Source organism: Phocoena sinus, chromosome X (assembly GCF_008692025.1).
Source record: "Phocoena sinus isolate mPhoSin1 chromosome X, mPhoSin1.pri, whole genome shotgun sequence".
Lineage (NCBI taxonomy): Eukaryota > Metazoa > Chordata > Mammalia > Artiodactyla > Phocoenidae > Phocoena > Phocoena sinus.
This window is the reverse complement of record NC_045784.1, coordinates 71201079-71213568: the sequence shown is the minus strand read 5'-3', so window position 1 is coordinate 71213568 and position 12490 is coordinate 71201079. Positions and strand designations below refer to the sequence as shown.

Sequence of the window (12490 nt, the reverse complement as noted above, 5' to 3'; positions counted from 1 at the left end):
GTGCTCCTTGGGAATGAGGTGAGCCTCCGGACCTGGCATGTGGACGTGAGAGCTAGCAATAAAGCCACAGCAACTGCATAATTTTTGGATCTCTACACAGACTAGCGAAATTTTTTTGTAGTTTTTTCTTTTTTGTAAATAGTAATACGATACACACAGCTATCTACACACACACGTTTGCACGCGCACGCACACACGCACAGAGACACATACACACAGAGAGATATAAAAAGAAGAAGAAGAGGGAAAAAAACCCCAGCCACCCAGGCGCTCGCTAGCTAGCTCAATCTTCGCCATGGGCTTCTACCAGCTGTGCTTGTTGGAGGCGCGGAGATGGCTCCCCATGAGCCCACTCAGAGACAGCCGTATATACGGGAGAGGAGGTGGTATGCGGCTAGACCAGAATCCCTGTGACCTTTGCCAATCATTTCATTGTCCTTCTGCACAGAGCAGAGAACGCCGGTCCACCACCCCCTCGCCACACTTCCCGGAGGGTTTCTCACTCACGGAACAGGCAGTGAACTGGAGGTGAAACGAACTTGAAAGCGTTGACCCAGTCTGTCGCCAGCGTCTCCAGGTCGGGTCGTCGTCTCCAGCTAAAGCAATCGGGTGTGAAGGCACAGTCCTTCGCCTAGAAAGGCGAAGGTGGGATCGAGCTGGCAGTCGGCCTGGCAAGGCGCGGGGCGGGTGGAGAGCTCCGAGTGCAGGCATTAAGGACTTCGGGAGGTGAGGAGCACTCTTCACTCCTCAGGACGACTTCTTTTGCCCAGCGCAGCTGCGGAATCCTTCCAGGGAACCCAGATGCGCTGTGGAAGCCTGTGGGGGCTCCACAGTTGCGGGAAGGAGGGCAGAAAGCTTCGAAATCGCCTCTCCTCCTTCGTACTAGTTTGCAAAAAGAATCGTTTGCCTATTCTGCCTACCCTAGGAACTCGGCTACCCCCCGGAAAAAAAAATATGTGTGTGTGTGTGTATATATATATATACACACACACACATATATATACACACACACATATATATGTATGTATCTCCAATATCATCAACAAACTCTCTCCACTGTATCCTCTCTTCTCCATACAGATTTGGGATAGGGGATCGGTGGATGGGTAGGCATCTCTCCCCCTCTTCCTTTTCTAAGCAATTAAAAAACCATCTGCTCAATAAAGGAATAATAATAGCAATAATAACATGGAGTGGTCGATTAGATACAAATTGTCTCACAAATATTGTGTACATCTTATAGTAAAACACCGCAGACATTTAGAAACGCTATAGAAGTTTTAAAAAATGCAAAACTAGTCTATTGTAAAACAGATTTCACCTGAAATACAGCTGCTATAACCAAGGCGCTGAAAGGTTATTCAGAGGCACACATCTGTCTTCCCACCCCCCTCCCCCATCCCTACCCCGCCCCCAAGTTACCCCACTCCTTTCTCTTCCTAGAGAGGAGCGACCCAAAACAAAACAAAATAAACAAAAACAACAAAAAAACCTTACTCAAAGTAAACAATATATATTGATCAGCAGAAAAGGTTGGAGGGAGCTGTTGCCTGGCGCAGGGGATATGAGGTCCCCGCCTGGACCGCTTAAGGCAACTGTGTATCCGCGTTGAGAAGCCTGAATGCGTGTGTGTGTGTTTTCTTTCTTAATATGTTAGAGTCCCCTGTTTAAAAAAAAAAAAATTGGAGGGAGGGGGAAAAGAAAGAACGAACAACAAAAAAGAGAGAGAGACAGAGAGCTAGAGAAATAGCAATTAAAAAGCTGGAGTAAAAGGAAGAGAGTGGAAGAGAAAGAGAAATCCGCGCTGCTCCCAGTGCGGCCGGTTGCTTCCTCGCTTCCTGCAGTCAGAGATCGTGGCAGGACGTGTCTGTTTTCACCGTGTGCGTGTGCGAATAAACCTCATGTGGCTGCTGATCCCCTGGTGGAGTCATTCTTTTCTCTTTCTGTCTTCGATTACAGAACCAGACACGCACCACTTCTTTCTCCAACTGGAGGCTGTCTGCCAGCGAGGATATCTCCTGCGCGGCAGGCTTGGGACACTTGAGGAAATGCGTCTCCAGTACGCCCTTGACACTCACCTCGATAGAGGTTCGCTTCTTGCGCTTGCGGCCCTGCGCCGCGATCTTGTCAATGCTGGTCGGACTCCCTGTGGACGAATCAGCCTCCTCCAGCCACTTGTTCAGCAGCGGCTTCAGCTTGCACATGTTCTTGAAGCTCAGTTGTAAGGCCTCGAACCTGCAGATGGTGGTCTGAGAGAACACGTTGCCGTACAGTGTGCCCAGCGCCAGCCCCACGTCAGCCTGCGTGAAGCCCAACTTGATTCTTCTTTGTTTGAACTGTTTGGCGAACTGTTCCAACTCATCCGAGGTTGGTGTCTCCTCGTCCGAGTGGTCCTGGCAGTGGTGCGAACCTAGGTCTCCGTGGTCTGGGGGCTCCCGGAGCACTGGGTGTAAGCTCTGCGTGGAGGCAGAGGCCGGCGGTGGAGTGAGCCCGCCGTGCTCAAGCATGCCACTCACCGTGAAGCCCGGCTGCGAGTACACGTTAAGGGGTTGGCTGCTCGACGTGATGGACGGATTCGGAGCCGGGCTCGCCCCCCAAGCATTCGGGTGGTTAGTGTGCGGAGAGTGGTGGGCGACGTGCGGAGAGCGGTGATGGATGATTGCGCCCAACTGTAGGTCTTCGCGCCCAGGCTTCACGTCTTGCTGTTCCAGGGGGCTGGTGGCCAGTGTGGAAGACCATGGGCCTCCATCGCTCAGACTGGTCACCCAGTGATGCCCGAGGGGATGCCCATTGCTAGGAACTGCCTGCAAGTAATCACTTTGGAGAAGTTTCTGAGGGTTTCGGAAAGGACTCCCCTGCTGCATGCCCGCAGAGTCCGCATGGACCATAGAGCTGGAACTGAGAATGCTGTAGGGATTCGAGGCAGCTGTGGCCATGGTCGGTGAGGATCCCCTACTAGTTATAATGTGGCAAAGGGAGCAGCTTCAGCCTTTGACATCTATGGTACAGGGGAGCCAAAGCCGCGAAAGCGAGTTACCGGCACCCGCGGAGGCCAATTGCAGCGCGTCTCGGCCTGGCCTTCCGCGGACTCGGCCAATGGCGGCACGGGAGGCCGGGCTAGCTTTCCAAATTAGGCTGGCGAAGCTCGAGAGTTTCTGTGAGACCCAAGCAGGAAGTGAATCAATCTTTCGGCTCCATTGGCTGCCTAGTGCTGAGTGACAGGAGCTCATTTGGTTAACCCTTCCCCCCACCTCCCACCGCTCTCGGACATCGAGGATGTTAGTAGAGGAGGGGGAAGGATGAGAGGGATGTGCGTTCGTGTGTGTGCGTTCGTGTGTGTGTCTTGTGTGTGTGTGTGTGTGTGTGTTTGGTGGGGGATAGGGGTGAGGCGGCAAACTGGTTTTAGAACTTTTTAGGTTATTTAGATTAACCTGAATAAAGAAGAATATTAAGAAAACAATATAACCAGTTTAAATGTCTTATAGATTTTAGCGGATAGGGATTTTCCTCAGATTAATGTGGCGTTCTCGGTTAGTTGTGTGAGGGGGAGTGAAAAACAAAACGCCACTGCAAACTTTGAGCAAAGGAACGTCTTCGATAGGACCCTCAATCTGTGAGACTGAAGCCCATGATTCCAATAAGAGTTATTTCAATGTGTTTAATTTCATTCTATCATTTATAAGAAACTCGATACCAAGGTCAGAAAGCATCTAAGAGAGATGCCCAGATCCTTCTGAAAAGATTGATTTAGGGTATGAAGCACTGGAAAATTCTGAGAAAGTATTGTAAAATCTAATGTGATACTGGCAAAATCCAGTTATTTTGAAGTTTGTCTCCCAATTCAGTTGGTTAATTGGTAGACTTGAGTTTTTTTTTTTTTTTTTTTTTTACTGCTCCGTGTCAGCTCCCATCAGAGGTCCCACAAATTTTGTCAGGGGCACGTCTTGCTGAAGTGGGTAACCCTCCTATGCACTCACCCCAGACACTCAGCGAACCCATTCCCAGTAGGTACACAGGAGAATATTCATGACTACCTGTGCCCAGTGTTGTCCCCTAGGAAAATTGTTTTTAACACACACTTCTTCAACCCACCACCAATTCCACATAAGTTGAAGAAAATGGGAATCATTTAGTGTGCCCTGGAAATTCAGAGAGAGAGAGAGATGACTGGAGGGTTGTTTGGCATTAAGTACCGCCTCCCCCAACCCGAACGCCCCCCCTCCCCCCGCCCCATTCCCATCAAGCTTGAATTTACTTTCAGTTTGGGAAGATGGGACTGTTTTTACATTTTGGTTAGAGGAAAATAGAGCAAAGACTTGTATTCCGCCTAAGCTTTTATAAGTTCGGGAAGGACAAGTCTATGTGCTCCACAGCCCGTGCAAATGCGTTGCTTGTAAGCAGAGTGGGTGAAATGCAAATATTTTAGATTTGTTCTAGCTGGGAAAAGGCAAAATCGGATACCTAGCACGATCTCTGAAGTTAAAAAATGACCTTTCATTGCATAATTTTGAACGTAACCTAGTTGCATAATTATATTTGCACTTACAGAAGACGGCATCAGAGTTCCCTTATTGGTTTAAAATTCCATTAAATATATTGCAAGAGCTCCTAGGTTAAGCTTGATTTAAATTTGCATACATTTTCATATATTTAGCAGAAATAAAAGAGGGCTTGCAGCTACCAGAAAGTCATTAAGGCATTAGTTTCTCTAAGAAGACAGATCTGAAGAAAATGCAAGAAAATGAGAAAAAAATAAAAACAAGGTGAGCTTATTCTGACATTCCTTTATATAGCTAAAGAGCGTATATTTCCTGTGAAATGAGTAATTTCTTATGAGAGCACAGAGCAGCAAGAGCTTATGTTGGTAAATGTAAACTGTGTCTATTATGCAGGAAAGTCTGGCATCTGGTTGAGATCTATTTCTTTCTCTCTTAAAAAAAGGATAAACACTTAGTAATTATTGGTAGAGAGAATCATTTGCCATCTTCTGCCCTCCCCCTTCTCCCTCATTGAAACTGCTTTCATTTGCTGGTGTCCTATTGTAAAGGTTTATCTGCTTTTAACCTAGAAATTGATTTTTTCCTCTCTCCCTTCCCTTCCCCCCTCCCCTCCCCTCCCCTCCCCTTCCCTTCCCTCCCTTCCCTTCCCTTCCCTCCCTTCCCCTCCTCTCCTTTCTCCTCCTTTCCTCTCCTCTCCTGTCCTCTCCTCTCCTCTTCTCCTTCTGCCCAGGAACGTCCTTTCTTTACTGCCAAATGTGTGTATCTTCCGTTGCAAGAATGCAATCTCATTTGTGCCCGAACTTTTGCTTCATGAAGAAAACAATAACTTGTTAAAATTAGACAAAAATAAAAGTTTTCCGGCGCTCTGTTAGACTGCCTGTTCAAGGATCCATTTGCCAGTCTGGATTGGGTCAGTTTAGAGGTCAGAGGGAAACACATTGAAGAAACTATACGAGCAAAAAGATCATGATCATTGCCATGTTGTTGTTGTCGGTGGGTTCCCCACCCCCACCGTTGCAGCTGCGTTTGGTTGAAAGAGTTGTTAATCTTAGCCTGGCCATTCAGGGAGTTAAGGCAATTATCAATTAATAAGACTTTTGCATGAAGAAGAAGTGGGTCCTCTTCCAATTCTGACTTGCCTGAGTTCTTAAAAAAAAAACCTTCCTCTTGCCTGTGGCTTCGGCTCTGACTCTGAGAAAAGAGGTAAGGCCAGCCGCGGCAAAGTGGTTCAGACATTTTGCCCCGAGGCTGGTTGTGGGGGGCGGTGGTGTTGAGGATGGGGCATCTGCACCCAGCGACAGGCTTTTCCACACCGTTGCTTTTCAGTCTTTTAATATAAGAATAGCTTCTGTCAGGAACAAAAACCGATGTTAGTTGTCTTTTTCCTTTCCATTATTTCCTTTCCTTTTTCTTTCTTCCTTCCTCCTTTCCTTCTCTCTTTCTTTCTTTCTTTCTGTTTCCTTCCTTCCTTTCTTTAGTTTTCATAATTAGTTCCCATGAATATAGATACTGCCTATTGAATTCAGGTGGAATCATGTCCTTTAGCAGCTGAGATAGAATCTCTTGCACGTTAGGTGCTTTGTTTTTGAAGAAAATATCTGCATACAGTCAAATCTTCTTGCTGTTCTAACTAATCTGCTGGAGAGGTTTCCTTCGCCTTCTCCTGTCAGTCTAACTTCCCAAGTGTAACAGATGCCGCTCTCAAGAACTCCTTTCTGCGGCTTCTCTTTATTCAGCCTTGCATATTTCTCCCCATGATCTGGGTTTCCATAGAGAGAGGAATAAAAGAGGGGACCATGGTCACAAATCCCCTGCCCCATGCAAAATAAAAGAGCCTCATTCAATATACGACCCTGTCTGGACATGGGAGAAAAATAAGTCCATGAGAAGCTACTGTTGCAAAGAGCTTGTAACTAATTTTTCATAGACTGCATTTTGCCTTAAACTCAAAAGTTACCACTGGTAAACCTGCTATCTTGGGTAGCTGGGCTAAATACAGAGCTTGGTGTTCTCCTCACTGAGATCTTGAAGTCCACTACCAGATCCTCAGATCTGATTTACCCCACCCCCTTCAGAGCTATGGTTTGAATATAATAATAGCTGTCAAACCCTGCCAGGCTGGGGCAGCTAAAAGTTGCCCTGGAAGGGATCCAGACTTAGAATTGGAGAAACTAATTTAAGCAAGTCTGCACACCTATCTCCAGCAAGGCAACACAGGTTTCGATTACCATGCCTGGCCAGCACACAGTACCAACTTCATTCCTCCTAGGGTTGCCTTCACACCCCAACTCGCTACCCCTCCCTACTCATCACTTTGCTTGATTTCTAAGAGGACTATTCAGTTAATTTCCAAAAGCACGTCAGATCAGCTTGATTTACTTGTACTCATTTATTTGTAACCTGGGGGTTCACAGTGGCTTTCCTCCCTCACAATGTTTAAGGATATAAAACAACTCCTGAGAGTCTTTGCAGACCTTATACCCCCCTCCCTTCCCTTTCGAAGCAAGAAAGGACTCACAAAAGAAATTAAGCAGGTTAATGTAGTTCATGTCGCCCATTCCTGTGGAAGCCTCCGAGCGTGGTCGAAGTCGGGCAGCCTGTGCCCAGGCTGGTTCAGAAAGTGCCCCGGCCATGGGGCTTATGCTGCTTGTAGATTTCATATTTGAGTGTAGATTATTTGGAAGAGGGGGAGACTGTCTGTGGCTGAGGATGGATGGGGTTGAGAAGGGGATTAAGGAAAGAAGTCCAAACGGCCAGATTTGAATGTGTATAATGCAGCATGAAGCTCCAGAAGGTAGGACATGGCACATAGGCATGACCTCAAATTGGAAACTTCACCTTCAACACAAGTTCATTTTGGAAGCAGGATGAGTTACGTTGGGCTTGGTGAGGACAAGTACACATTTTCTTTTTATAACCAGGGAGCTCATGAAGGAAGGGAAACAATTGAACAGCCTCTGAAAGGAAATAAGAAACCTTTTCCCTGATGTATGTACACTGAGCTCATGAGACATTCTCAGTGTGAGACACAGCTGCCCTACAAAGAGCCAGTCTACTGTACCTGCTCTTATAGTTGTTGTTGTTCTTCTTCTTCTTCTTGGCAAACTGCATGGGGGAAGGTTAAGGGCTCAATATTCTGAGGGAGAATTAAAAAAAAAATTAGATGGCATTAGCAGACATTAGCCAATACTGATTCAAGCTCAATTAGTTTATTTTAAAAAGATCTCTGTTGGCTTTCCTTGAACGTGAAGAAAAGGATATTGAGAGAAAAGGGGAGAGGGAGGAGTGACAGCATATAGCAAATGCCACAGCATAAACAGAGTTATTTATAAAATAAAATATTCATCATGAAAAATTTAATAAAAATACCACAATCTTCAAGAACACTAGTTATTTGTTAGCAAAATCCACTGTCAGTGGGGAAGTGCTGAGGCATCGTGTGGCTGGAGCCTCAACAGGAGGGTTAGAGGATAAGGACAATAGAGACCTTCACTGCGGAGGGGAAAGGATGCTGGCTCCCACCCTGCCACTGCGTAGGCAAGGTCGAGTTGATCCCGGCTCAGTTTCTCTTCCGAGTTTAGAGTTTACTTCTTCCCTTGCCATTGCTCTATCTTACAGTGTCCCAGGGAAAGAACTCTACCGGGTCAGAGCTATTGTGCAGTATTCTACGTGGCTATCATTTTACCCGGTTCTAGGATTTAGGGTTTTTAGAAATCATTGTGGGCATTTGCCAGTCACTTTTTTTGCACTGCAGATAGAGACTAGTTTCTAGGAATCCAGTTAACAGTTCTACAAAATACAGACCCCATGTGGAATTACCTCTGTGTGTGTGTGTGTGTCTCCCTCTCTCCATGTCTCTCTTTATAATGGAGTAGCAGAATGTTTATAAATTTAAATTGCAGTGGTGGTTTTTAGTTTTACTTTGACTTTTTTCTTAAAATCAGAAGTGGTGAGAGCATTTAAAAACAAGAAAAAATATTTCCAGCCGCATAATTGATCAGAGGGCTTGTAGAGATGATCTATTACTTTAAACTCTGCAGATCTGTATTCAGGGCATCAATAAGTCCATCTAGTTTATCATTAGACGCCGTTTATAAATCATTGCCTTGGTTAATAGATCTGCCCCAAATTGCAATTCACTTCCTTCTTCATGGACGGATTAAGGTTTTAACACGCAAAATTGTAAGAATACTCCGGCTTCATTCATAACTGAGATCGTGTTTCCCCTGCACTCTTGTTCTCCGTCTCCCTTCCTTAGTGAATAGTACTTATCTGAAATGGCTAGCATTCTGCGTCCCCGTGTGGTAATGGGACTAGGGGAAACTTGATTACAGATCAAAATATGCGCTCTTTCTAGGAAAAGACTTTTAGTAAGTAATCAGGTGAGTATTCGGGGCTCATGTTACTATTTGTGGGTCCTATGGTTGGCAAGAATCTATGTCATATTTGAAAATAAGCAAGCAACCAGATTTAACCTGCTATAATTATTCAGAAATTTCTATTATTTTTTTCCCAGAGATAGGGTAGGTAAGCAGGCTGATGATTATGAGAAAAATGTACTAAAAAGTATTTTTAAATCAAGTTTTATATATCAAATATAAATATATAATTGATATATGTGTGAGAGAGAAGTATTGGGGGAATAGTCCACTATGCAAGGACATTTGGGAAACCCACTTTTTACAAGAATATAAGCGCTTCCTCTGTTGTGATTATTGTGCTAGTTCTGGGGGGAGGGGTGTTTGTTTCCTGAGTGCTCTTAAAAATCTACATAATCTGTAACTTTGGGCCACTTCTTTTGCACTTTGCCCCATTCTCGATTGGGGGAATCAATTTGGCTTGCCTGCTTGGGGAAGAGATCTATTTGATCTGGTATTTCGGTTTCCAGCTGCCTGTGGATACATGCCACAGTGTGTGTGTGTGTACATTTTATATCCAAGAAAATTTTTGGAGTCTCTTTTCAATGCACAAGTGCTCAGGCGGTCAGCCAAAGAACCCAGCCCCCCACCAGGTCTTTCCTCTTGGTGGGTCCGCTCCCCTAACCACGAGTCTGCAGCTAGCCCGCTCTCAATTCTGGTGTTGCTATGAACCCAAGTCCCTTAGCTACAACCTGCAGAAAGTCAGAGCCAGAGAGAATCAAAGAGCTGTCCCAAAGTCCTGTACATGATCTTGGTGGGAGGGAGCGTGATCTGGGCAGCAACACTATCTCTAATCTCCGGGGTAGCCTGGCTGAGATGCTTGGATGAAGCCAAGCAGCTTGACCTGAGATAGCCTCTGAGATGCATCCTGAAAAGAGGCGGTTGGGCCAGGACAGGGGTGGGGGCATTCAAATGAGAGATTCTGTGTTAAGATAACTCAGTGGATGATAATTCCTTGGGCTGAATGCGTCCTGTTTGGACAACTGAGCAGCCAGTGAGAGAGACTTATTTTGCCAGCCTCCTGGCATTCACTGTCCTGCTCTCCCCAAGCTCTCGTCCTCTATTTGGAACAGGTTCCATAGGATGGAGGCGGCTGAATTTCCCAGGTTGGAAGTGGAGGGAGGTGGCCAGGATTTAGAATAGCCAGTGCCAAGGCAGCTGTGTGAGCTGTGTGAGTCCAGGGGCCAAACAGCAGTTAGTTTTTCAGGATCCCCTAGATCCAGGCTGAGCACACTTGCCCCTTAATAGCCACAGTTCCTTGCTCTGTGGGCCCCCTAAACATTTCTAAGTCCAATGTCTCCCTCTCTAGGCCTGAACAAAGGTAAGATGATTAAGGTAACTTTTTCTTGGGAGGCAAGACCCAGCCCCTTTACTGCCAAACACTTTATATTATCACAATTCTGCCTCAGTGACACTCTCCCTTGGAGGTGTGCTTAGGAGAGCAGTGACCCCATGATTCTTCTTGTGTGCGTATGTGTTGGGGCTGATAGTCACCCTAAACTATTTTATCCAGGTACTAAGATGTTAACTCATATCACACTGAAGGCAGCAGGATTTAAACCTCCCTAATCCTCTTTAGAAAGAACAAATTTCCTGTTTATAACAATTGACAGGGACAAGAGAAACCTTAGGCTTCTAAGGAAACACACAGGGCAATCTAAATATCAACACTCAAATTTTTCTTTTACATCCTAAATATTCCTTTTAACTTAGTCAAATAATAGTGAGATGAGGCTCTCTCATTTCCCCCACCTACCCTCTTCTTACTATTTATACTTTCAGAGAGAGATTGGGGTTCCTGTTTGCAGTTAAACTATAATTCAATCACATCTGTTCTCATCTTTACCTTTAAATGCAATATTTCCCCAGGTGCTTGATGTAAACATTAGATATGCACTCCCCCTGAAATGGATCACGTACATCTTTGTGTGTGTGTGTGTGTCTGAGAGAGAGAGAGAGAGAGAGAGAGAGAGAGAGAGAGAGAGAGAGAGAGAGAGAGAGAGAGAGAGAGAGAGAGAGAGAGAGAAAGAGTTTACAAGGCTGAACTTTGCATATTGAAGTACAACTTTATTTGAGTGTATATTGAATTCAAAAATGATCTGAGCTCTGTGTCTCTGTGTATGGATCTCAGCTCTGCAGAAGCTGAGTCTTAGAACTGTGGAAGTTTGGTTTTCCTTTAACTGCTAGTTGACAGCTTTGTAAAGAACTGAACTTTGTCCTATACAAACACCCACAGTGGTGACAGAGAGAAGCATTTGAGTTCTCCCCCCTTTCTTTGCCCCTCAAAGTAGAAGAACTGCATTTTCAAACACATTCTGCATGTTTTCACTATTCTTGAGGAGTCTGAAAAGTTTTCTAAAGAGGAGGAAAATAAGTCACAACACACAAATAGAAACACTTCGGGAAAGATATAATATGCTTTTTTTCTGAAATTTTACTACTAAAAATGGAAAGAGACCAAGCTTTCTAAAAACACTTCTAGTGAGATGATGACTTGCATTATAAACATACTTACTCTTCTCTTTTCATGTCTTTAGAGCAAGTCTCATCCCAGACAACTGTATGTAAAACTCTATTGAATTATCCATCCTATCATATTTTAAAAGGTGTGATATCTGTACCTGTTATGGAAGGGAATCAGAATACAGTTACTGGAAATTGTGGGGGATGTTGTAGAACAATACAATGAAGTTTAGAGTAGAAAGGAGTGTCGTTAACTTTTCATTAGCCTTTAAGCATTTTTTATAAACTCTTCCAAATACTTGTTCGGAAATAAAAATTTTCTCTGCCATGTACAACATATCAGAAAGCACTGTGTCTTCATGGGATAATACTTTTGGAGGTGATTATTGAAAGTAAATAATGATCATAAATAAGCTAGCTCTGATGAATGATGAAGGTTTGCTGAGAAAGATATATTAAAGTGCTCTTAGCTTACATACTTACAGCTGGACACTGTTTTCAAACATGTTGGAGTATTTCTGGTTTGGTGGATCTGCAAACTGCTTTGAAATGACTAGTAGTGTGTAAGTAGATTGCAAGTAAACCTAGTGAATTGAGATCATTCTCTATCAGTTTAATATATGTTTTATAGTTAGTTTAGCATTCTGATTTGATTGCCTTAGTAATGTGAATTGCCTACAGCTGCAGATGATACAGCTTTAATTCTGTTTTAAAGGTCATGTAAACATGTGCCTGTAGCATAAGAAATGCAAATTCAATTCCCTTTTAATGTTTCCTCACATTTACTTCACAGCCTTCACCTAGAAAATTAGCAGGATTTAATATAAAACTATTTTAATGTTATGATTTCATTAAGATCCTTTTTCAATGTTTTACTTTTCCTTTTGCAGGGTAAAGAAGTCTTCCTCCGCTTTGCAGTGCATAGCTCATGCAACATACATCACTCATACTGGAGGCAGAAAGATATTTTTGTTAAGATTTTTTCACTTTTCCAATGCTTTTTACTAATAAAGAGCTGAGAACTTCATTTCAATCTCTCTGTAGCTGCGGGTAAAAAGGATACAAAACAAGCTAGATAATCTAACCACATTTTAGATTGCAGTGGAGAGA

The 12490-nt window shown here is 44.2% G+C and overlaps 1 protein-coding gene across 1 annotated transcript; it reads right to left on the bottom strand.

Moving 5' to 3' along the window:
- Positions 1 to 1460: 1460 nt before the first annotated feature.
- On the bottom strand, positions 1461 to 2936 carry POU3F4 (POU class 3 homeobox 4). Its single transcript, XM_032619991.1, has one exon. The coding sequence runs from the start codon at positions 2934 to 2936 to the stop codon at positions 1845 to 1847; it is 1092 nt and encodes a 363-aa protein (XP_032475882.1). The 3' UTR covers positions 1461 to 1844.
- Positions 2937 to 12490: the final 9554 nt, after the last annotated feature.